This window comes from Cervus canadensis, chromosome 21 (assembly GCF_019320065.1).
Source record: "Cervus canadensis isolate Bull #8, Minnesota chromosome 21, ASM1932006v1, whole genome shotgun sequence".
In the NCBI taxonomy this organism is placed as follows: Eukaryota; Metazoa; Chordata; class Mammalia; order Artiodactyla; family Cervidae; genus Cervus; species Cervus canadensis.
In genome coordinates this window covers 57,078,741-57,105,251 of record NC_057406.1, presented here as the reverse complement: position 1 = coordinate 57,105,251, position 26,511 = coordinate 57,078,741, and the positions used below count along the sequence as shown (strand labels likewise).

The 26,511-nt window shown below is 43.6% G+C and overlaps 1 protein-coding gene across 7 annotated transcripts in view; it reads right to left on the bottom strand.

Annotated features, from left to right (window-relative positions):
• Nucleotides 1-25,418, bottom strand: part of HMGXB4 (HMG-box containing 4) — a 33,949-nt gene extending 8,531 nt beyond the window's left edge. For 2 of the 7 annotated variants that reach the window (XR_006264074.1, XM_043439739.1), the window contains exons 1-8: nt 25,278-25,418; nt 20,389-20,487; nt 19,591-19,739; nt 19,248-19,326; nt 17,504-18,462; nt 2,638-2,719; nt 1,635-1,699; nt 324-429 (exon numbers count right to left, since the gene is read on the bottom strand). Coding sequence is in view for 6 of the 7 variants with exons in the window: in XM_043439739.1 (XP_043295674.1) it covers nt 324-429; nt 1,635-1,699; nt 2,638-2,719; nt 17,504-18,462; nt 19,248-19,326; nt 19,591-19,739; nt 20,389-20,419 (1,471 nt within the window). In the remaining variant the exon portion in view is untranslated. The other 5 variants (XM_043439742.1, XM_043439744.1, XM_043439741.1 and 2 more) reach the window with 5 other exon arrangements.
• Nucleotides 25,419-26,511: the final 1,093 nt, after the last annotated feature.

The window sequence follows — 26,511 nt, the reverse complement described above, 5'->3', positions numbered from 1 at the left end:
ATAACTTACTTTGTATGGCCTGTGAGCTAAGAATGATTTTAGATTTTTAAATGGTCATTGTAGAAGAAATAAAGAAAAATATGTGACAGAGAACGCATATGGATCTCAGACCTAAAATATGTTTTCTCTGGTCCTTTACAGAAAAGTTTGCTGACTTCTGACTTAACATTTTCTAAATGTTGGGGGCAACCTTTAATACCTGGAGTCTGGATATCAAGATCTGCTTCTGATATAGGCCACTCTCCCCATTTCTTAGTAAAGAAGCAAAGTCTCACAGAGCTGTGGGGAAGAGACTGAAAAGAGGAGAAGGATATGGTCATTACCTTTCACTTTCACGGAACCTTCAGAGCTGGATGCTTTTCTTTTCACAGTTGTAGCTTCTGCTTTGTTCTGTTTGTGTTGTAGATACTGAGCTTTCTGCTTCCAAACCTGCAATCAGATCAGGGCAAAAATAAATTGCAAAGGGCAAAAAACTGAAAGAGAAAGCAGTGGAAGAACAGAATGAAGAAAAGAAAGGGAGCAGAGGAGGGGAGCAGACAGAGGGTTAGTGTTTATTTTTAAGCTGGAGGGTCAGCGCACAGGCTTTGGGCAGTAGTTACAGCAGCATCTCAGGAGGACAAGGCATGTCCTTCAGTGCTAATGGTAGGATGGCAGCACTCACTCTGCGATCACTCTGACTAAGGCTGGAATGTAGAATCACAGAGGAAACCTCTGGCTCACCCTTATGTCCATCTGGTTTAAATATTTCTTCTAACCTGTCGGCTGGTGACACCAATAGTAGGATAACAATGACACAAAAAACAGAAACTAAATATAATCTACCTGGGTGAAAACTACATGTCATGTCACCTAGATGACCAGTACCTTAAATAAAGCAAAATGGAAATTCTAATTCCTAGACCACCTTCATATCATCTAACTGGAGAGTGACTGTGAGTGATTCAGGTATGACTATCACCGTCTTATTAGTGTTTTGATAGGGCAGTATATTATTTGGTAATGGTTGATGGAGATGATGACCCAGAACCTATCTTCCTAGTAAACACTGTCCCCATGTTTTTATTATTTGCTGTGACTATGGACATCTTTCCTCAGTTCTCAGACCACAGCTGTAGTCAGGGGCTCTGGCTTTAGATTCTCTTTTAACGAGTATCATTGCCCAAGGTAGGTCATCTTTTGACTCAAATGTAAGGTTGCTGAGAAAAAAAAATTAGATGAGGTTAGAAGACAGTCTCCCTGCAGCTAAATCCTCACCTAGAGTGAACTGGCACCAACTTGTTCACTGCTCTCTAAGCCATTTTCCACCAATCTGTAATTTTTCTTTTTTTTCTATTTTCAGTGTTTGGAATTTCGGGCTTCCCCAGTGGCTCAGAGGTAAAAGAATCTGCCTGCCAATGCTGGAGACATGGGTTTGATTCTTGGGTCAGGAAGATCTCCTGGAGAAGGATATGGCAACCCACTCCAGTATTCCTGCCTGGGAAATCCCATGGACAGAAGAGCCTGGTGGGCTACATACAGTCCCTGGGGTTGCAAGAGTCGGACATGACTGAACAACTAAACAACAACAAAGGAGGATTACACACTTTGGAAGGCACAGAACAGTGAAAAATGTGTCTGTAATAAAGTCTGCTTACCAGTTTGTCCTTCTCTGGCAACTGCTTCCACACCTCAGCCAGTTTTTTACTCAGTTCCCCAAAATCTGGCACAAAAGAGTAAAAAATCCAGGAAAACTCAATACAGTAAAGTTTTAACCATAAACAAAACAGAAGGCCAATAAGAACAAAAACTAGGAAGAGGGTTTTGAAGATCAGATTTAAATAGCCCAAGATTCTTTCAGAAAACCAAACCAAACCCCACCACTTCCCTTGGGTCTTTTATAGAAGGAAGGAGCTGTTTGGGTCGCTATGAGACAGGCTCAAAATCTCACACATCTACTCTTTAAGGATTTATGCCTGAAGCATCGTGTTGGTATCTTTTAACATGATCCCATGAAACATGGCTTATCTACTTAGGTTAAAGAAAAAATGTTACGTAGAATTTGATTAGAAATGTTAAGGTTTTTATCAAATTTCTGAGAGCTCAGAAACAAAGGAGAATTTCCCTAGAGCAGCTCAGAAGCAATCTTTCAGATGTGTGATACCGTGCTCCCCACACTGTAGAGCAAGCTCACACTTTATAAAGCACATCCGAGTCTTTTCTGATGCTTCATGTGTGCCTCACAACAGCCCTGGTGAGAGGGTTGAGAAGCTAGTCCACATGCTAGGCAGATGAGATTTGTAGATGTTATCTGACTTGTTCAAGGGCTGGGGTGTAGTGTTCTCACCTTACCAACTTCTGATATAGAGACAAATAATGAACAATGTAATATGTCATCTCACTCCAACTCCATACCCAAGAGGCAGTTTAAGGAAAAAGTCAACTGTAGAATCTTGGAAAGAAACAACTGTATGTTTACATACTGTGCTTTTGGACGGGGTGTACTAAGACAAAATCTAAAGTGACTTGTACAGTTGAGAGAAATGAGATTTGTGTCCTTTCCAGACCATGGGAAGAACTTTGCCTGCTGACTGGATTAACTGCCTTGCTTCAAAGATACAAATGGAAAGTAAGAACACTAAAAACGAGAAATGTTCTCACCTATGCCTGGATGGTCAGCCACAATGGTAACACGGTACTCCTTGCAGAACACTTGGTAGGCCGACATGTTCTTCTTTTTTGGCTAGTGCCACATAAAAATAGAGCAGGGTAAGACTTAATTAGAAGCCAAGTTGAACAACTTTGCGTCTATGAGAACAAAACAGAAAAGTGACCTGCACTTTTTCCTCAAAGGTCCTAAATTGCCAACCAGCTTTCCTTAAACAGGATAATTAATTTTTAAACCATGTTACTTATGACTCAGAGATGAGTATCAGTTTTACTTTTAGAAGGTAAAAACCAGATGCTGAATTATTTTTAGATTTTTCAGGTTGTTGCAGCTACTTGGTAATTGTTTGTAAAGCTCTTCATTCGTCCTACCAATGTTACCTAATTCGTTTAGAATTAAGTGCTAAGCAAATCTTTACCTCTCCTGGGGTATCTATTTTTCATCTTTGAAAATAAGAACCACATAACTTTCCTTTACTTTGGGGCTAGAAAAATCAAAAGCCAAATTTATGTTCATATTGTGCCTTTGGTTTTAACTTCTTTCTTTTGGTTCTGTGGCATGTGGGATCCTAGTTCTCCAACCAGGGATCAAACCTGCACCCCCTGCATTGGATGTGCAAAGTCTTAACCACTGGATCACCAGGGAAGTCCCTGGCTTTGATTTCTAATCTTAAAATTTTCTTGATCCTGCTTTGACTGTCACTGTAGTTTATTGTTATTTTATTATTCACATTCTTGTTATCCGAGGTGAAAAGTAAATAAATAACTGAGGACAATTCTTTGGTACTCAATGTAAGATGAACCTCTTTCATGTCAACAAAGTGCTTTGTACTACTTGAAGCATGTTTATGCTTCATTGAAATATGACAATTCCAAAAGCAACACAGGATTTTTGAGAAACAAGCTTTTAAAACCAACAAAGTATATATAAAACAGAAGTTACTATACATTACTATGCATTCCATTTTACAATTATCTATAAACTTGAAAGAAAAAAGTTTTCCTACCTGAAAAGGCACATTAGATAGGACCTGTCCAAACCCCTCACTTTGAGGATGAAGAAAAGGAAACTCAGAAAAATAGTGACTTGTCTGGGTCCCACAGCTATGCCGGTTGTAACACCAGAATGGCTACAACCCAGGCACCTGACCTTTAGGTGTACTCACTGTGGGTCAAGGAAAAAAATACATTGCTTCCTTATAGAAAAAGTTACTATTTCAGAATAAAAGATTATCCCTTTATAACTTTTATCTAATACACTGAGATGTTTTCAGTGTGGCTTTCCTTACAACCTCATTTGTAAGTATCAAAGTGCAATGATTGGTCCTCCACCTCCTTCCAAGATAGTCCTTTCTGGTCCTGCAAGTTATTATAATGACATGAATGTTTGGTGCTTTAAAAGCTACTGGGAAAAAAAAAATAGAAAAAAAAAAAAAGCTGCTGGCAACTTTTGTTTGCCTCAAGAGTCAGATTTTACAACCAAAACTAAACAATAAACAACACAGTCCCTGTCTCATGACTTCAGAGCTGCACCTTGTTTAAAATGAAGTCTAATCATGCACGTTGTTCACCTGACTTAATTCTTAATGTTGTTTTCATAAAACCACTATCCTCAAAGGCCAAAGGCTAGCCAATACTTTTGCTGTTGTTCACTTGCTCAGTTGTGTCCAACTCTTTGTGACCCTATGGACTGCAGCATGTCAGGCTTCCTTGTCCTTCATTATCTCCTGGAGTGTGCTCAAACTCAAGTCCATTGAGTCGATGATGCCATCCAACTATCTCATCCTCTGTCACCCCCTTCTCTTCCTGCCCTCAATCTTTCCCAGCATCAGGGTCTTTTTCAATGAGTCAGCTCTTTGCATCAAGTGGCCAAACCACTGAAGCTTCAGCTTCAGCATTAATCCTTTCAATGAATATTTAGGGTTGATTTCCTTTAGGATTGATTGGTTTGATCTCCTCACTGTCCTAGGGACTCTCAAGAGTCTTCTCCGGCATCATGGTTCGAAAGCATCAATTCTTCAGAGGTCACCCTTCTTTATGGTCCAATTCTCACATAAATATATGATTACTAGAAAAACCATAGCTTCAACTATATGGGCCTATGTTGGCAAAGTGATGTCTCTGCTTTTTAATATGCTGTCTAGGTTTGTCATAGCCAACACTTAAGACAATAAAAAAAGCTGTGTGACAGCTCTGACTTGAATTCCCAAAGGAATTCTGAAACCATTTTTGAAGAATGGAAACAACCTTGAGACATCTCCCAAAGTACCTGCTTTGAATGAGATAGCACTTCTTTGGCTATAAAAATTATGGCATGTTTGTTATAAATTTACCTTCCAAAATTTCAGACCAGCCTTTTAAAAATAGCTTATTCATAGGACTGACATTTGGCCATATTATAAAACTTGTAAGGAGATTTAACAATGTTTCCTTAGACAAGTTATAAGACTGTGAAAGGTCTTATTGCCCTCTATTTCACAAGGCTATCTACAGCTATAACATAAAACTAAAATTACTTTTATAGAGTGAATCACAACTCTTACTCAATACATTAGATCCCAATCCTGAAGAAAGGAGTTCCTCTCATAGCTCTCATAAGGACTTTATTCAATTGTGTAGAAAATAAACCTGCATTTTTTGAGTACCTGTACTGGGTATGCTGCTGCTGCTGCTGCTAAGTTGCTTCAGTCGTGTCCGACTCTGTGCGACCCCATAGACGGCAGCCCACCAGGCTCCCCCGTCCCTGGGATTCTCCAGGCAAGAATACTGAAGTGGGTTGCCATTTCCTTCTCCAATGCATGAAAGTGAAAAGTGAAAGTGAAGTCACTCAGTCGTGCCTGACTCTTTGCAACCCCACTGACTGCAGCCTACCAGGCTCCTCCGTCCATGGGCGTTTCCAGGCAAGAGTACTGGAGTGGGGTGCCACTGCCTTCTCCGGTACTGGGTATAGTGAGTAGTTAAAAAGGATGAGCTTTTCGGGACTGGTGCACTGGGAAGACCCAGAGGGATCAGGTGGAGAGGGAGGTGGGTGGGGGGATCGGGATGGGGAATACATGTAAACCCATGGTTGATTCATGTCAATGTATGGCAAAAACCACTACAATATTGTAAAGTAATTAGCCTCCAACTAATAAAAATAAATGGAAAAAAAAATCCCAGAAATCCATTTGGATAAAAAACCAAGGGAAAGATTATAAATAAATTCAGAGGTGCTGAATTAAAAAAAAAAAAAGAAAAAAAAAAAGATGAGCTTTTGAAGCCCAGATCTTATTCTCAGGCAGTCAAGTAGCATAAAATGGTGGAAAATTTTTGAAACATAAGAGTTCGAAGGCCCACCATCTTTTCTCAGCTTCAGCTTATACTAATGATTTGATCCCCAATAAAACACAGAAGTGGATAGCTCTTCTGACATGTGATATTATAAGTATTTCAGTGGCAAAGAAGGAAAAGCAGAGACTAACAAGGAGGAGACTGCAAAGGAAACAAAGTAACCCATCAAAGTACTGTGTCATTCATTTCTTAATATTTACTGAGCATCCACTATACGCCAGACATTGGGAATACAGCCAAGAACCAGACACAGAATCTAACAGAGGAGACAGATAAATGTGTCATCATAATACAATGTGACATTATAGGGGAAGTACTGGCTGCTACAAGAATATGCAATAGGACCACCTCACTAATCAGGGAGTTGAAGAAGGTCCTCCTTTCTGGAGGAAAGGACATTTAACCTCGACCCTAAAGCTGGGTAGAATTAGCCAGGTGAAGAGTGGTACAAGTGTTCTAGGTTCTCAGCGTGGTGACACTCATCAGAGAGGGAGGTAGGAGATGACGTCAGAGAAGCAGGGAGTGCTCAGAGATGGATGACATGTAAACTGTATTGAAGAGTAAGGGTTCTATCTGAAAGAGGCAATTATTTTAAGCAGGAAGTCACAAGGTCAGATTGCACTTTATGACCATGGAGAATGGACTGGAGAAGAGCAAGAGGGGAGGCAGGGAGTCCTGTGGAGGTGAGATGGCTGCTGCAAGAGCACCCAGGAGGGATGGATGAAGGCCCATGGCCAGGACAGTGGGGTTGGAGAGAAGCAGGTCAATAGAAAGGGAGGGAAAAGTTAACAGGATTTAACAGGAGTTAACTCAGACACAATGTGGCCAAACAGAAAGACCCTAGGCTTGGGGGCTGACAGAGCTGGGATGGAATCCTGACAGTACTAGTTGTACAAACTGCTTCATTTCCCTGAACTTTAGTTTCCCTGTAAGTAAAGCCTGGATGATACCACTGAGCTTGGATAATACTGTTTCCAGAGGTGGGAATTCATCAGCGTTTGGCACTTCAGGAGGTACTCAGTCATGTTATCTCTGTGGTAGGCAGGATCATAAGATGGCACCCAAGATTTCTGCCCCTCTCGTGGACACGCCTTGTAAAACACCCTCCCCTGACTGTGGGCAGGACTGGTGAATACCAGAGGGTGTCACTCCCATGGATCGTATTATGTTATACGGCAAAAGGGGATTTTTTTTGCTATTAATTAAGGTTCCTAAGAACCCGTTCAGATGTAATTAAGGTTCCTAAGCAAACTGAATCTGAGTGAATCAAAGAGAGATTATCCTGAGGGGGTCTGATGTTATCCAGTTCAGTTCAGTTCAGTTGCTCAGTCGTGTCCGACTCTTTGCGACCCCAAGGCGTTATCTGGTGAGACCTTAAAGGAGGTGAGACCCAACAGGAGACACTCCCCTGCTGGCCCTGAGCTCGGAGACAAGTTGCCATGAGTTCTACCATTGAGAGGAACTGAACGCGGCCAACAGCCTGGAAGAGGACCTCTAGCCTCAGCTGAGAGCCCAGTTCTAGCCAACACGTGGATTTAGTCTTGTGAGGAATGAAGCAGATGGCCAAGAGGAGCCCTGGCTGGACTTCTGATCTGTAGCATGGTGAGGTGATATTAACGAATGGATACTGTAGTAATTTGCTATGCCATAATAGAAAAGTTAATTTCTATTCCCTCTATTTTTTTTTTTTTAACAATAGAAGTTATAGTATCCAAAAAGCCAGTTTGAGTTTTCTTAAAAATAGAAATTCTGGTGAAGGGGGATAGGGTGAATCCATCTGACTTAAATCAGACAAAGAAAACAGCGGCAAGGCCTTTAAACATTTCATTTAAATAGTAAAGGTCTTAGTTTTAGTATTCTTCTGATGAAGCCAGTCCTGTTCAGAGATGCTACGGGAGTGAGTTCTGGGTGCTGTATCTCCTTTATTAATTGAGTGGCAGCCTCATATCCCCAGACGCGCTAAGTGTTCTAGTCCTTTCAAATCTCCCTTTATTGGGCTTAAGGTAAAATGAAGTGGCATTACAGAGAAGATGTGAGTTCACAGTTCTATATTTGGCCATGAGAGAGAGAGGGAGCAATGGACTGATTAGTCTGGGTGATTCTGTTCTGAGAACCCAGTCCTTGGAGCGAGTTGACAGAAAGCATAAACCTGCTCTCCTCAGACAGCTCCTGTATGTCTCCCTCAGTGTGTGCGCCTCGATACCCAAGGGTGAGTCTGATGTTGGAGCTGACATAATTTAAAAAATAAAATTATGGCTTCTCAATATACATCAATGACTTCATCTGGTGAAGAATGGGCTGACATTCTGTTGGACTGAGCGTCTACTGGCCTTCAGCTTTCCTGGATTTTCAAGGGAAACTCTTAACAATTTTCACCTTATATGCTGACCTTAGAACCTAACCTTTGTGTTATAAGATGCAACTCCGGCCTAAGGATCCAAAGTTTGGAATTCAAACTTGAGGGTCAAATTTTTTTCCAGGGCATAGCCATTTTTTTCTAAATTAACCGTTAGAAATAACACAAATAATGGGTGGTCTCTAGACAGACAAAACATTCCCATATGATTCTAAACACAGGCCAGTAATTTCACCCAAGAAATGTTTTCTGCTGCGCAGCACAGTGTGTTAGAATCCTAGTTCCCCATCAGAGATGGAACCTGAGCCCCCTGCACTGAAGCTCAGTCTTAACCCCTGGATCCCCAGGTAAACCCACACCCTGGACTTCTTATTTTTATAGTAGAAATAGGATTTTAATATATTCAAGTCTAGCATTTGCTATTTACAATAAATCACCACCCCTCCCCCACCCCCAAACTGGTAATGGAGAAGGAAATGGCAATCGATTCCAGAGTTCTTACCTGGGAAATCTCATGGATAGAGGAGCCTGGTGGGCTACAGTCCATGGGGTCTCAAAGAGTCAGAAATGACTTAGCAACTAAGTAACAAACCGGTAAACCTTTTTTTCCCCACTTATTATACAAATATTCAATCCGTCTTCCTACCCCCAAACTCTTGTGACTCATAGTGGTTACATCTGGAATAACTGTGGGCTCTCCTTTAACAAAATGTTAATACTTCGAAAACTTGGATACTTTATTACTAGGAGCAAATAACTACAACAAATCCACTTAAGCATGACTCAGGAGGTTGTAATTTTACAGCCAGACCTCCTTTTAAATGTCTGAAGACATGTGTGACAATATCAAGACCTTCCAAGAGCAACTTCTTCATGTGTTGTATAAAGCATTCATGCTGAACTCCTTTAGAGCACAGAACTCTTTGTGAAAGTCTGATAAAAACCGCTCTTTGAGCCCATCTAGGACTCTAGTTTAAGAACCTGTTTTTAAAGGGTAAAATATCTGGGGGTTAAGGTAAAACAGGCTCCGTCCGTAAAGAATCCATCTGCAATTCGGGAGACTGGGTTCGATCCCTGGGTTGGAAAGATCCCCTGGAGGAGGCATGGCAACCCACTCCAGTATTCTTGCCTGGAGAATCCCCATGGACAGAGGAACACGGCAAAACATAATTTTTGAGTCTTCTAAATAAACTGGGCTTTCTTCTGCTGATGATGGAAACCAATCTCTTCACTGATGTTAGTACTGTGCAGGAGAGGAGACACAGTTACCAAGGCTTTACCGGGGGAACTCTTCTACCACTCACAACAAGCCTACAAGGTAGGCGTCATCATTCCTGCCATTTTAAGATGAGAACCTGAGGCATTTACCCAGGAACTGGCAGGGCCACCATCTGATGCTCCTCTGGACTAACCTCACTGAGATCTCTAAACCTGTACTGGTCAAGGGAAAGGGTGCTGGAGCAGCCAAGTTCTCACACCAAAGCTTCTGTTCTAACCCTCTGAACGGGAATCCAATTCTGCTCTCTCTCGTATTACATCACTGAGTAGAATTTAAACATTCTTTCTGTGTCCTGTCATCAGAAAAACTTGGGGTCAAACCCTTGTACTGCCACTAAATAGGTATGCATCCGGGGGCAGGTTATTTCACTTTTTTGAGCTCCTTTCTGTGAAATGGACATGAAAATACCTACACCTCATTGGGCTCTTATGGAAATTCATCAGTACACCATAGGTAAGAAAACTCAGTGCAGTTCTTAGAACATAAGAGCAACTCCATAGCAAAGTTCTTATTACCACTGTAATTTACTAATGCCTGCTTCCTGCCTTCCACCTCGTTTCTTTTACCTTTCGGCTGGCTGGACTTCCTGTGGTTCTCTGAACACCCTACCACCTGTTGTGCCTTCACACGCATTCTGCACTCCTTGACTGGAATGCCCACTCCTCCTTTCCATCCGACAATTCCTATTTGGCCTGAAGATTTGGTTTGGGTGCTGCCTCCCTCTGAAAGCTTTCTGGTCACCCCCAGGCTCTCCTCAGCACTCGGCACCCATCTCTGCTGAGGTTCAACCCACTGGGTACTTTCCAAGCCCTTTTACTACATCGAGAGCTCTTTGAGAGCTGACACTGTATCTGATCAGGGCCTGGCACAATGTAAGTGCAGAATAAATATGTACTTTATGCATAAACAAGTGCCAGAATTGTGTGTGAAAAGCACATTCATTTGTATTCCCTCATCTGCTTCTACATGAAGCAGGCTGGGTGCTTGTTCATTAAGACTGTGAAGGAAAGGATAGGGCCAGAGTGGCCTCTTGACGAATCTCTAGCTGATGTTCCCCCTTCCCCAGCGCCCATGAAGTGTTCCAAGGATCTGTTGTAAACTCGTTCTGTAACATTTGCTTTTGCTCCTTAGGGACCCTGTTTTCTTTCTGCTTCTTAACTGCTTTCTAAATAGATGCTAGTTGCAGAGGTAGCTTCCTAAAAGGTGGGTGTTAATATGAAAAAACAAAACAGAAACAAAACCATAAAAGCAGCACCCCCTTGCTTAGTCTAATTTGTGAAATGAGTGGATGAAAAAAAAGTTTTGAAAACATGTTTTCAAGTATATTTTATGCTTCCAAGGAACCTGGGATGAAAACAACAGTTGCTGTAACAGCAGCTCTTGATTGAGTGACACCCTGTGCCAACCATGTTACTCGTTCACCTGATTTACTCTAAGTAGCCCCATTTCACAAGTGAGTAGGGAAGTGAGGAAGCCATCTCCAGAGAACAAGTTGAGTAAGTAGCCACTAGAACAAGAACTCCCTGGAGTAGGAAATGGCAACCCGATCTGGTATGCTTGCCTGGGAAATGCCATGGACAGAGGAGCCTGGCAGGCCACAGTCCATGGAGCTGCAAAGACTTGGACGTGACTGAATGACTGAGTACAAGCAAGAACATGAACCGAAGTTGACTGAACTTGAGTCCAAGCTTTCAGCCACTTTATTACAACATCTGTCTGTCTCCATAGGGCCGATCTCAGACACCAGCGCACTGTATCAGTCCCAGTTACCCTAGGACCTACAATTTAGCTTTGTTGAAGGCTTACTGTGGCACTGGGTAATCATCTTAAGTATCAGAAAGGCATGCACTATAGTGGAAAGAGTACAACATTAAGGTTAAAGAAACCTCTATTAAAACTCTGGCTCCATGCCTTGTCTTCTCAGCTTCCTCCTCTGTGAAAGGGAGCTAACCATACCTATCAGTCAAGACTCTTCTGTGTGCAAAAGGGCCTCAGAGAGCCTGGCACATGGCAGGCCCTCAGAGATGGTGCCTCCTCACTGGTACCACTTCTGGCTATTGTGACTCCTTTATGTAATACCACGACAAGACAAGTCTAGTTATCTCTCAGAATTTAGTTTATTCGTAGATCAATAGCAATGTCTGAGTGTGCCAGGCACTAGGCCAGCCTTCGTTTGCTTAGAGGACATGAGAACACTCTGGAAACATAGAGATGAGTGAAGACATGCCTCTGAAGTGGCGATGTCACAGATCTTATTTCAAGTGGTAGTGAATGGGGTTTTCCTGATTTAGTAAAACCAAAAGTAAGGTATCTTTGGACTTCCCTAGTGGTCCTGTGGTTCAGAATCCTCCTTCCCGTGCAGGTGCCATGGGTTTGATCCCTGGTCGGGGAAGATTCCACATTCTTCAGCGCAACTAAGCCCAGGTACCTCAACTACTGAACCCACAAGCTGCCACTGCTGAAGCCTGAGTGCCCAGAGCCCGTGCTTGGAAACAAGACAAGCCACCGCAATGAGAAGCCCGAGCACCACAACTAGAGAGCCCCCACTCGCCACAACTAGAGGAAACCTGCACAAAACAATGAAGACCCAGCACAGCCACACACACAGCAAAGTGTCTTGGAAATGTTCCCATATCCTGCTCTTCCAATATAAACCCAAAGACCCCCACTCCAACAGCATGATCTTAAAGGGGAAATGATGCTTCAAGGTACCACCTCACGATTTCTCTATTCCTCCTGGAAAGCAGGATTCAGTCACAAAGAAACAAGAGGCGAATAAAAAAGCGAAAAACCTCCTCCAAGATAAAACTCCACTCTGAAAGTGTCTCCATGAGGAAGACAGTCCACTCTCCCTTCTTCGTCCTGACAGTCATGGTTCTTTAGGAAGAGCTCCCCCCACGTCACTTCTCCTTCCCGTGTGAACTCTGCCAACCTGGCTTCAGCTCTCCCCATCACACCTGAACTTCTGTCTCCACGAGGCCCTCTCTGGTCTCTCCTCCAGCACCCACGGCCTCTCCCCTCCAGGGCCTTGGTGTCTGTTGCATGATTCTGCTTTGGGCTCAATGACCTCTCATCCACTCACACGTCTCATTTACTGCCCACGAACACCCAATCCCTAACCTCAGTCTCAGGTGGTCCATCAAACTCAAAGGCCTCACTTTTCTAGTGCTCCCTGGAAAACCTACTGAGATGACGACTTGTCACTGATGACTTGTCAGTGACAACGGACAAGTATCGAATGCTCTTTGGCTAATGTGCCGAACACTGTGCAGTCAAGGGTTTCCAAATCTTGTTGGGTCACGGTGCCTGTGCAGGTCTTCAGGTAGTATATATATATATATATATATATATATTTTTTTTTTTATATTTCCTTGTTTAAAAAACATATTTACTTTCTTAGCTTTATGGCATGTGGGATCTTAGTTCCCCAACCTGCCTCTGACAGTACAAACCAGTGTCTTAAACACTGGACCACCAGCGAGCATATGGTTTTTATCACAGCAATCACTGAAAACCTAGCTTTGAAAAGATATGGCATTACGGAAAGGAATGGAGTATAAAAAGATGTTGAAATTGAGAATTACTTCACTCCAGTAGCTCAGAAGGTACTTGACAGATGGCAAGTATGGCTGTTTCTCCTGAAATTTTAATGTTGAAAAAAATCCCGTGATACCCCTGTGAGTTTGCTGTTGGTACCCCAGAGGGCCTTGGCATACAGAGGCCCTGAACACCTTTCCATGTATCGCCTCACTGAACCCTTTAACGACCCTACCACGTCGGCCTATCCTCACCCCCAGCTTGTGGGTGGAGGGGTCATGCAGCGGGTCCTGCACTGCACAGCTTCTAAGCGGCAGAGCCAGGAGCGGAGCCCGGGGCTGGCACCACTGAGCTCTGCTGCACCTCTAGATTCTTATGTCTTGGAATCTACATCTGACTTTTCTTCTTCCAAATCAGACACTCTCTTGCCTCTCTATGTTTACTGCTGTCCTGGTCACAGAACCTAGGGTAGAAAGGGCACACAAGAGGCCTACCACACTTCCACAGTGAGCTCCTCATGTGTGTTTTCTGCAGGCCAAGGGAAAGCTGTTCCTGAAGCCTTCCTTTCTATCTTGAGGTGAATTTTCAGATAGTTCTATTTTATTTTTGGCTACACTGAGTAGCATGCAGGATCTCAGTTCTTCAACCAGGGATCAAACCTATGGACCCTGCGGTGGAGGTGCTGAGTCCTAACCACTGTACCACTGGGAAAGTCCCTCAGAGAGGCTTTCATTACTGACCTCTGACTACAGTAACTTCCTGGGTGATCTGCCTCAAGTCTCTCCTCAGTCTAAGCCACCAGGTATAGCTTCATCATTTTATTATTAAATTATCACTTACCGCATATTTAAACCTTGCTCAGAATCCAAAGTGCCATGGCCAAATCCCTCACTTTGGCATTGGAGATTCTTTACCATTTGTTTACAACCTACATTTTTGATGCTGTTTTCACCCACATATTCATTCATTTGACATGCGTCACAAAATGCCTACCAATGACATCAACGGGTTGAAAGCAATCACAGTAGGTGGCTAAAAGAGTCCCTAAGGAGCTAAGACATCCTCAAGGAGCTTACCATCTTCAATAGGGGGAATGGATCCACACAAAGACAAATCCAATATAGAGAAGAAAGTAAGTGCAGTAACTGCCCCTGGCAAGAGTGCTCTGGGGCTTCATCAGTTACTCATAACTGGAGCGTCAGGATATCTCAGAGGAGGTGGCATCTGATTGGGTCTTGAAGGGGAAGCAGAGCTTCATTATGTGAAGGAGAAAAAACAAGGGGAAGAAGGTCACTGCAAAATACAATCCAAGGAGTAGAGGTCAGACTAGGAGGAGCAAGTCTGGTTTCTGCACAGTTGCATGCAAATCAGACTACTAGCAGGTAAAGCTGAAAAGGGAGGTTTCAGGCTAAATCACCATTACGAATGCTTGGGCAAGGGTTTGGACTTTGATATTTATTCATTCAACAAGCATTCACTGATTTTTGACAATGGGCCAGACTGCAGAGTATGTATTAGGGACAGAGTGGACAGCAAGACAGACATGATCTCGGTCCCCTTGGAGCTTATGGTTTAACATGAAGACAGTAAAAATTCACTGAGGATGTTGAGCGGACAACTGTCATCATCAAGTGATACTTAAGTTCATTCTGACATCAGTGTAAGACTAATTAACTGCATGGGGAAAGACATGGAAAGAGAGCTATTTATTACATTAAGTACTGAGAGAGATGAGGCAGTGGTGATAGAGGGCATAAAAGTGTGGAAGTTATTAAAGAAGAAGAATATCAGGCTCAATCCTTAAGTGGAGGGAAATGTAAAAGTGAACTATAAGGTTGGAAAAAAACATCAGAAAAAGGGGGACTGACTGAGAAGGGGTACGAGAAATACCTCTGAGTATCTGTGATGAGGGTAGTACCTGTATCATGATAGAGGTTTGGTCACATAGGTGTGTGAACATATCAACACTCATCAGATGGTATACTTAACATTTGTGCATTTTTACCATATGTGAATTTTACCTAATAAAAGCCCAGAAAACAAATATTGAGTTTAAGTTAATGATACGCAAACTCAAGTGTCTAGGGGTGAAGTGTATGATACCTACAACTTGTTTTAAGATACATTAACAAAGATAGATAAACAGATGGATGATGAAGCAAATGGCAAAATACTAACTACAGAATCTCAATGGGTGGCATATGGTGTTCACTGTACAATTCTTTAATACTTTTAGCTTGAAAAATTTCATAATAGAGTACTGAGAAAATAATAAGCATATAGATTTGAGTCTGGGTTGACTGGTAGGACATGAGGATTATAGGAGGAGATGGAGAGGGAGAGGCAGGTTTAGGGGTCTGGTGATGAGCTCCATGAGTGACACATGGTCTGAGGCAGCCAACGCGTTCAGGTAGAAATATTATCAGACAATTGGAAAGACAGGACCAGAGTTCATTCAGCTCTTTTGCTGTCCTGCTTCCTAAACATCTCTCTGCCTCCATGTGTTCCCTTCCACTGATAACCTTTTTCTCCTTTAAGCTTTCTGTGACCATCTTGCCTTCCTCACATTTACTAGGAGATTAATTAATGGCATTACTATGTATCACTAGAGTGGAAATTCTTGGAATAAACAGTATCTTACAGAGGAAATGTATTACTTCATGAAATAATTTTGGAATAAACAATGAATAAAACCTGCCCTGGAATTTGACTGTCCAGTTCTTGATGATCCTTAAATCAGAAGGTACAGTTTTTTCCTTTCTGATCTGTACATTTTCTTAAACGGCAATCTTACTAGTGGGGAAAATAACTTGTGCCTCAATTATAGGCCGAAATGAAACCACCAATCCCATATTCTTAATATAGTTGATTTTCTCTTTCTTAGTTGCTTTTCTTTTCTGATTTTACCTGATATTTAACTTTGCAGGGGAAAGGAAGAAAATGGTTGCCCTTGGGTGGTAAAAACTGTGATTGATTTTTTTCTACTATTCTGAATTTCTAAGTTTCTAGACAAATAACATGCTACTTTGATAACTGGGGGGGGGGCGGGGGGGAGTTTATCTTTTAAAGGACACAGCCATCAGCCCCCACAGTACAACTGCTAGAAAATTTCTTGAGTTGTGAGACAGAAATCAAACCAGGGAGGCTGATTTCTATTCCTCTCTTCTCAGCAAATGGTGAGCTTCCTGAGATCAAGAGCTATAGGCCCCCTGCTCCTCTTCCCACCTCTTAATTCGTATGGCAGCACTGGTCTTGGCACACAGAAAGCACTCACACGGTGAGAGCACGCATCTTTGACACTAAAAGGAACACCACACCACAGCCAGTATCAGTCAGGGGAAGCCATTACCTCATTTTGTCATTCTAATTTTAAAAATCTGTTTTTCAAGATGAATTCACAGAATGAATACCTTTTCATCTCTCTCAACTGCCTTAGGCAGACTGCTGCTGCTGCTGCTGCTGCTAAGTCGCTTCAGTCGTGTCTGACTCTGTGCGACCCCACAGACGGCAGCCCACCAGGCTCCCCCGTCCCTGGGATTCTCCAGGCAAGAACACTGGAGTAGGTTGCCATTTCCTTCTCCAATGCAGAAAAGTGAAAAGTGAAAGTGAAGTCGCTCAGTCCTGTCCGACTCTTCGCGATCCCATGGACTGCAGCCTACCAGGCTCCTCTGTCCATGGGATTTTCCAGGCAAGAGTACTGGAGTGGGTTGCCATTGCCTTCTCCCTAGGCAGACTGCACTGCTGAGTAAAAGAAATTGGGTTTGGCTCCTTCTATGAATTCCAAGGGCCAGTCAGAAAAAACCTCGGTATTTCTAAACCCATGCTTGGCACAGTGGGAGAACAACTCTTTCAAGAAAACCCATGAATAATTAAGATGGCTCCTATTTTTGTACCACTGGTACTATTTTATGAGTGAACGTGTTAGTTGCTCAGTCGTGTCCGACTCTTTGCAAACCAGGGAATGTAGCCTGTCAGGCTTCTCTGTCCGTGGGATTTCCAGGCCAAGAATACTGGAGTGGGTAGCCATTCTCTTATCCGGGGGATATTCCCAACTCAGGGACTGAACCTGGGTCTCCTGCACTGCAGGCAGATTCTTTACTGTCTGAGCCATCAGAATTATATTTCAATAAGACTGTTGTTTCTGTTAAAAAAAAAAAAGTGGACTAGAGATTCTGCAATGTTCTTTCCTGAGCCATCAGGGAAGCCTGGCACTATTTTATACTTTGCATCATCCCAGTGGATTTATCTTGCTACATTCCCAATGGTTCACCTGGTTAATTCCAAGTCCACTTACTACAGTCAAGGAAAAAGCCTGCTTCACCTCTTGTCCTTCATCATACTTTACAAACATGCCTTACCTTTTCCCCTCGGTCTCGCTCTCTGTCCTTCTCCTCTCTCTTCTTTTTCTTCTCGCTGTGCCCGTCTGTGTGGAGGCTGGGAAGCGGCGGGGGTGGGGCGGCGGCTCCGGTGTACGGGAGGCTGGGCGGGGGGACAGGCGGCGCGGGGCCCTCTCCTGCCACCGCCGCAGGGGGAAGCCCCAAACTCCTCTTGGACTTGGAGTGTCGCTTCTCTTTATGCTTCTCCTTGTCCTTCTTCTTTTTGCTCTTCTTTGACTTCTTTTTCTTCTTGATTTCCCGGTAAGAATCATCGATCACTAACTCCCCAGCCTCTAGCTCCCCGCCAGAGGAGGAGTCTGATTCTACCAGGATAGGTTCGAGCCCTGAAAGGTCAAGGTTAGCACTGTGGGATTCTGGGAACTGGGAGGCCTCAGAGCCACAGCCTTCGGGGCCAGGAGATGAACGCGGGTCTGAGGATGACTTGTGCTTCTTCCGGGCTGTTTTTAGAAAGCTCTGTAACTCGTGTCCTAGGAGTAAAGCACCCTGCTCATCCCGAGCTGACTTCTTAGAGGATTTTTTCACAGTCGCTTGTTGAGAGGGGTATTGAAAAGACTCCTCGTCAACGGAGCCACTCCCCTTCTCCTTGGGCGAGAGGATAAGTTTCATCTTTAAGCCGTCAGGCTCACGAAGGGTCAGTGTCTCTGTGTTCACGTAAAGCGGTTTCATTTTTTTGGATTTGTGGGAACTACCATCCTCCAGGGACAGCTCCCCACTGCTTCCACTGACTTTCTTCCTGTGGTGTTCCTTCTTACTCTCCGAATGGCTTGAGGAACTGGACGACTTTTCTCCTGTCTTTTTGGAGGGTTTGGCGCCTGTGGCCAGAGGGGAAGTGATTGCTTTCAATAGGTCCATAGCTGTATCAGCAGACTGTGGGCTGGACTTTTTCTTTTTCTTCTGTGACGGCTCCAAAGACGAAATATCTAGAAGTAATCAAGAGAAGTAATTGTCCCTATGGCAGAGTAACTTCCAACAAGTTTCCTCTCTCACCAAAAACCCCCAACTAAGATGAGGAAGAGGCTAACAGGAATGACTGGAGGGGAGGCCCTTCAACTGATTGTAAACATTCAGAGATGATGCCCACGTGCTTCTTGGCTTGGTAGATCCTGCCTCTGACCCTGGAGACAGTTTTTGCCACTCAAGATGTTTTTCTTCACTGAGTCTTCACAAGCCACCAAAGACAGCATGCTCAGAAGGATGGACCATGGCTGCGGGGTTACGAGCAGTTACAACTTCAGATTACGCTGAAGACAAAGCATCATTTGTTTCTGGGTTCAGGACAAATCCATTCTAGCAAACAGTCGGTCTTGTCAGCTAAATACATAATATAGCTAAGAAAAGCTGGTCTTGTGAGTGGATACACGCTGGAGTGAGAAGGAACCCATAGGCGCAGGCTGGAGGGCCCAGGACTACAAATGGCAAGAGGGATGCTAATAACAATGGGCATAAGATAAGTGGATGATTGGGGGGAGAAGGAACCTGGTACCTGGTGTATCACAAATGAAGACTGTTCTTCTATGCTGAATCCTCCAAAATACCAGCCCTCCACCTCTCTCCTCCTTCACACTGGTTTATCGGCACTCAGAACAAGAACCACTGTCCTGTTAAATAGGCCACTGAGTCAGCAACATCTGGATCTCTCTCCCCTACCCCGACTCCAAGAACCAGTGAAGTGTCTGTCCCGCCTGCTGCTGCTCCCCAGCCTCACCTCCATAGTAGTAGTCATCGGAGGAGTGCTTCCTCTTTTTCCTGTGTGTGTCCGTCCCCAAGAAGTAAAGTTCACTGTCCTGGAATTCAAGAGGAAGGAGAACTGAGCAATAAATAAGACGATGAGGCACAGGCACTTTGGAACCAATGTTGTTTTCTGACGATTTCTGACTTTGGAAAATAAAGTATCACACAGGAAATAGTAAAAAAAAAAAAAAAAAAAAGATGCGAATGATGCTTATCTTTCTTTTTAAACGTTTTTCAAAGAAACATCTTTCTTCGAATACTAGGAAACACACTATGAACTAGTTTAAACATTCCTAATTCAAATGTTTAGAATTTACCTTTAATTTCTTCTTGGAAGAATTCCTGACCTGAGCAGCGATTTCTTCCTCTTCCCTTAAAAAATCTTTGTAAGAACGTTTCTTTTCTCGTTGGCTTCGGCCAGCAGCTAGCCCTATGTCCTCAAAGCTGTGATCACCATCAAAGCAATCTGAGAAGCACAGGTTCGTTTGGGAAAGGAAACGAGAAAGTCAAGTAAGTCACGACTGCATCACCACCCATGAAATGCAACAGTCCCTCCATTTCCGAATTAGAATCATGTCATTTGGTAAGTCCACTGGAACACAGGGCTAGATCCGAGGGGATGAGCATTATGTCCTGACGAGCTGGCTGCAAATACAAGAATCAGACCTGAAGAAACAACGCTTCAATGCTACGCAAAGGCCCAAGGTGCATCCTGAGACCATGGTTTCTTAGTTGTGATTTGGCAGGTGGACACGAACTTGCAGAAGTAAGGCTGAAAAGAATAAGGATTCATGTGCTGTGCTGCTCTGTGGGCGTCCACTGTGTGATTCCTATCCCCAGGCTCCTGCACACTGGAGCTGGCAAGGACCACGAGTGCTGCTGGGGATCACCCCATAGACTACAGAGACTTATGGCTCAGACTCTTGTGTTAGAACCCTGTCCCGGTTTGCGTTTCCATGGGCCCAGTCTGGGGATGATGTGAAGTTTTACTAGTGCTCTGGGTCATCACTTGGGAGTCCAGGCTGTGATGGCCAGTCCTGGTCTCTATGTCCATGGGCTGCAAGGATTGAAGAGGACACCCCCTTTGGAATGCTTCTCAGGTTAAGGGGTCATACCTTCTTTCTTCACGGAGTCATCATAAGCCATGGCGGTCCTGCAGGGCCTTTGAGAATGGGTCCCTGTGTCCAGGCTCCTTCCCGTCTACAGGACCAGGTCTGAGAAACAAAGAAGGAAAACCCTCCTGTAATGCGAAATCACTGTGGAGAAGCAACCTTCCAGGTGGAAATGCGAAGTGATCCAAGGGCGGACTGGAAGGACAGCAAGGAATAAAGGAGGGTCTTGTCACCACCTCCTCTTTCTGTTTGTAAATATACTAGGGATGAAGCTGTAGCAAGTGCATTAGGCTTAATTCGGTTTGATTCATGAATTAAAGCTGTCAGTTGGGGAAGTATATAAAATACCTCCCATTTAAAAAAAAAAAACCTTCAAAAATTCATAAGAACTTGTGAAATGCCAACAGGTCTAGTAACACTGAGACAGGGAGAAAGCCGACATGAAGTCAGAGGGTTAGGTTCAGTTATGGTCACAAAATGCACAGACAAAGCAGGATGCAGAGGAAGACAGATCATGCCACGCATTTGAGACCACAAGATCCTACTGGGTGAATTGGTGACAGGCTAAAATCTGTTGTATTGCAGTTTAAGCAGAAATGATGACAACATGACAGGGATAGTAAAAATCTTGAGAGCATAATTTTTTGGTGTTTATTTTGTTGGGCTCTTTGAATTTGCTCAAAATTACAGAAGTGTAAAAGTAGGCACACTTCTTACATTAGTTGCCCATAAAACAGCTTTAATGCTATCAAGCCTTTCTTAAAGGCTACAGGTGAAAATGGGCTTCCCTTGTGGCTCAGCTGGTAAAGAATCTTACTGCAACGCAGGAGACCTGGGTTCGACCCCTGGGTTAAGAAGATCCCCAGAAGGGAAAGGCTACCCACTCCAGTATTCTAGCTTGGAAAATTCCACGGACTGTATAGTCCATGGGATCGCAAAGAGTCAGACACAACTGAGCAATTTTCACTTTCACAGGTGAAAATAAGTAGGAATTGCCACCTGTCCACTGGTGATGAAATTTTTATCACTATTAAGATTTTCACTAATTTGAAGAACTATTAAAATTTAAGTGTTCTAAATACTGCTGTAAATTTGTTAAAATTACTTTTTTGGCATTCAACTTTATATGCCCGTTTTGACTTTGAAGATGACGAGCCATAAACCGCACTCAAAGGTAAGGTTCTTCAAATATTTTTAGGACAGGAAATGTCACAATTCCTGCAGGAAAAGTTTTTGCAGGAAGTTTAAATTTTATATACTAAATATATTGAAAATGACCTCATTCTGTTAGTGAAATGCTTAAAAGTTGATCTGATTATTTACTTCTTTTTTATTTTACCTTCATAACTATAGCGGGGTTTAGAAATGCTGAAGGACACTTCAACGAGATATTGACAATCCCTTTGAGGAAGGTACAGGTAATTGTGAAGTATGTAACTTTTGGGAAAGAAAAGATGAATGAACAAAGGAAACTTTCCTAAGAGTTACATTTAAAATAAACCAAAAGAAAAAAGACCTACTTGCACAAGTCAGATAAGATACAACGCACAGATAAGCTTATGTTGAAAATAGAAAAAGAAGTTTTACCAGGAACTATTTACAAGTAACATTCAGAAATGTAAAAAAGCATTTCTCCAGTTCCCTAAGGAGTGGAAAGAAGAATAGACTTGGTCAAGGTAAGAGAAACTTGAGTGAAGTGAAGAAATGAAATGAACTGGGTTCTTTTACAAATAATTGGATAACTGCTTACTCAAAGGGCTTTTCGCAGGAAATTATGGGGATATGAGATCAGGTCTCATGTAGAAATTCATAATATAGCCAGTTTTTCATGTTCCAGTACTAAGAGTTAAACTTTCTCAAATAGAAATTACTGTTGCCCCCTGTCCACCCACACAGTGCAACTCCAGGAGGGATCAGAGGAGGAGCATCATCATAGGGAATTACATCCATTCATTTAAAAACAGCATATCTGCTCACTGGCACTAAGGCATAGTAAGTTTATTAGAAGAGAATATGGACCCCATTCATTTTCATAGGCCGATAATGCCAAGAAATAGCACAACTTGTGACCTCAAGTTAAATGTTTTCCATGCCAAATGGATTCTGGCTAAGAATCTTTGAGAAATAATGGGCAAAAAAATCTGAAATATTCAACGCCAATGCGGCCACCAATCTGTGGTCAAGAACAAAATGCTCTTCTGTATGAAGTGAAGGCAGGTCCTGAGACTTATAACCAGGCCTTCCCTTTGGAAATATCAAAACTAACATAAAACAGAGCTGAACAACTAACAGTCAGAATAGGAGTAAGTAGCTCTGAAGACAGCTCCAGAAAGAAAACAATGATGTCACTTACTGGACTATGAAAAGGCACTCATAGTCTCTTAACTGACTGCTTTGAAAAACAACCAGTGGATGAAAAAACTGTACAAGGGAACAGAAAATTAGGAGCTGACCCTCAGAGGCACAGAAGAGCACAGAAAACACGTGCTGGTGTTGGCATTTTGTATTACAATTAGGTCTGCTACTATTTAATTTTTCTAAAGACACAGGAGGAGCATTTTATAAATTACAAGATTAAATAACCTATAGTAAAAAATGAACGGGGCAAGTCCAACTCAGTAAAGAACTGGGACAGTCAAGAGCTTAAAAAACTAAAATTAGATACAATGGTCTCACTCACTCACAGCTTGGGCAGACTGATGGACCCTGAACTTCTAGGTTCTTTCAAGTGAGGATATTATTGCAGCCCAGGGGTTAGTTTTGGATGCTGACTCATAGAAGGAAGATGAAACCAGATAAAGAAGTCTCAAGCAACAGTGTGGAGGAAAGGCAGAGTTAGGGCAACATTTATATAAGATAACTCTCCTGATGTTCTTTCCAGGTCTTGAACATTATCCATGATAAATTCAGAGTCCAGGCTTAGGCAGCAGATTGTGAGGATTAATGAAATTGAAAAATATTAGGCTGGATATTCACATTAGAAAACAGAAGCCATAATTACATTAAATGTTGGCAAATGTAAAAACTCATTTAGATGTTAAAGCTCATTCTCTGGAACTCCATAAATTTTGGTGTGTATAGAATTCAAAATTGTCAACTTCAAGAGGCAGGATAATTTTACAATTATGTTCTCTCAGTGGGTTAAGAAATGACAACAGAAGTAAAAGTTCATTATTTATGTTGCTTGTGGAAGTAAGAAATATGCCATCATGAAAAATGTGTACTTTTGGAAGGTGAAAATTATCAAACTTGTGGACTTCTCTTCAAGAGATGAAAAAGGAGACAGAGCTACTCTTCCACTTGTAGATAAGTATACCGTGATGTTTAGGCTTTGCTTTCGGAGTTATCAATCAGGAAAAAAGGGGAAATCATCAGGCACAGTATTTTGTTACTTTGAAAGCCCAAATTAAAAGTACTTTGGGAAGAAAAGTTTCAGAAGATGGTGTTTTGAGGTCATCTCAGCCCCAGCAATCACTAGCAAGCTTCTTCATCCCAAAATTTAAGTGTGTTTTGAAAAAAGACAAAGTAAGCCTCGGAAACCCGGGCAGTAAGCGAAATCCTGAGGCGCGGGTCCAGTTCAGGAGGCAAGGCTTGTTCAAGATTTTCAAGATTCCACGGTCTCTTCTTCCAGCCTTTCTTTCAGGAACTCAAGCTGCCAGTCGGTGCAGGAAGAGGAAGATATACATACAGCTGTTGCCAGTTTCTGAATTGCTGCTGTTGTTACTTTGAGGATAAGAGCAGGGGATGCCTTCTCATTTTCGCCCAGATTTCCTCCAATCTCAGAACCCAGAGACTCGGAATTCTTGCCACTCCCTTCTCCACGAACCTACCTATGCAGCACTCACAGCCCCTGCCAGCTCTGGAAACTGCAGAGATCCCGACAGCCAGGGTTGGGGATTGAATCCTCTCATTGGGGTGCAATTGAGCGGAACCACGACCACCACACAGATCTGCTGACAACACACATTTCCAAAAAAAAAAAAAACCCAGCGGTACAAATTTTGACAAGCCTTATCCAATCAACAGGCTCTACTCTAGATTCAGTGGTTTCTTTCTTTTTTTTTTTTTTAATTCTGCTATGGGGTAATATAATCAGCCACCAACTTAGCCATCAGGTAGCAGAGAGATAAGATGGTTCTCCTCTTCTGCCCGATAGAAAAATTAAGCGAAATCTACAAGCAACAGCTTTGGGGGAAAATGGGTCTGGATGGAGCAGATCCCACTAAGGAAGGCACGTTCAAACTGGGTCGCACGCAAAGATTACATACCACACAGGTTATTGCTACAAAGAGCCCCCAAGACCACCATTTTTGTGGTCCCCGCGGCAAACCAACGGGATTCTCCTGGCAGTTTTGCAGCAACAGCTAGTTCAACAAAGCTGGGCGAAGAGGGGAAAAAAAAGAAAGCTCGTCGCATCCACTCCTGCAGCCGCGCCCCGGCCCTCCAGTCGCCCCGGCTCCCTTGCCCCTTGACAGCCCGGGGATCCCGTGTCCCAGGTCCTGAGCCGCAAGGCGGCCGCGACCCGGGTTCCCGCGTCCCGGCGGCTCCAGGCGCCCCCGAGGGCGGAGACGGCCGGGCAGGGGGAGGGGCGGCCTCGGCCCGCGGGCCCCCGGGGCGGCCGCACGCCCCCTCCCGGCCCGCACTTTCCCGCCTTCCCCATTTGAACAGCTCCCGCCCGCCTTCCTCCTCCGGCCCGCTCCAGCCCCTTCCCGGGGGCGGACTGCGGCCGCTACTCCAGTCCCCGGCTCGGCCCCTGGGCTAGGCCGCGAAGGGCCCGGGGCGCTCTCGGGGCGGTGTCGCGGCCCGAGGCGGCGGGTGGCGGCGGGGCGGGGCCGCTGCCGCCTGGGGGTGGGGGCCTAGCTCGGCCTCGTGGGGGCTCCGCTCGCCGCTACCTTCACTAGGCTCGCCCGGATCCCGCCTCAGCGCCGCCGACCGCCGCCATCTTGGAGAAGGAGAGAAAAGCGCGAGCGACCAGGGAGCCTCAGTCGAGCGCAGAGCGCAGACTCTGCTTGGGAAGGGGAATCCCGCTGGTGCAAGAGCGCCGAGCGCATCGAATGAGACGCTGGGCTTGCTGAGCCCCGGAGCTAGTCTGTAGTAAGAATTTGTTCTGTGTCAGGCTTGGGCTAGAAGCCTTACGAATAGGACAGCATTTGATCCTCGCTGCATCGCTGTGAGGTAGGCTCTGTCACATTTTATAGATGAGAAATGGGGTTCAGAGGGAGGGGTTAAGTGACTTGCCCAAGGATACACAGGTAATTGGACTGCAAGACAGTCTACCAACCACTTCTAAGACTTCTGATTCTTACTGAAGTGCTCTTTCCAAAAGACTCTGCTGTTTCCTTCGAGATATTTTTATACAATAACTCCTGTCTTTGCAAAACCGTGCAGATTAATATCAGTGCTGCTTGTCTGGAGTTTAGCATCTGCATTTAGATGATTGGCGTATTTGGGATGAGGGAGGCAGAGTATATCTTTGTAACAATGCACTGTAAAATAATTTGCATGGCAAGTCATCTGCATTTCTCCCCATAAATCGTTTGTATTTCAAAGTTAGAAACAGTTTTCAGAGAAATGAAGAGTAAAGTGTTCTGTTTTGTTTTTTCCCCCATTTTGCTCTGGAGAATTTAGACCAATGGGTAGAAGTTACAGTGTACAGCTCTTAGTTCAATATGAAGACGAATTAATTTTTCCAGCGCAGTTCAGTTATGTTTGACCACTTTGGAAGGTAGTGAGCTCCCTGTCACCAGAAGGAGTCCAAGCAGAAGCTAGTGTCATAGTTTCTGTGGAGCAGGGAGTTTAGAGATATAGAATGGCTTCTAGAGTTGTGAAACCCATGAGACTCTATGCAAAATTATGTGTTTGCCCATATGTGTATTTTTCTGGGGTTTAGATCCTATCAAAGATTAGGAACCTCTATCCTAGCAGGCTGTTCATTCCAGAATTGGACAGGTGCTTGAAGATATAGTCATTCTTATCACTTTACAGACTTACAAATTGAGGTCAAGAGGGGCAGGGGATTTGTCTCAACCCATACTGTCAATTAGTGATCAGATTAGGATTAGATACCAGGTTATTGGACTCTTGGTTCACTGCTGTTTTCGCCATATCATGCTCTTTCTTCCTCTA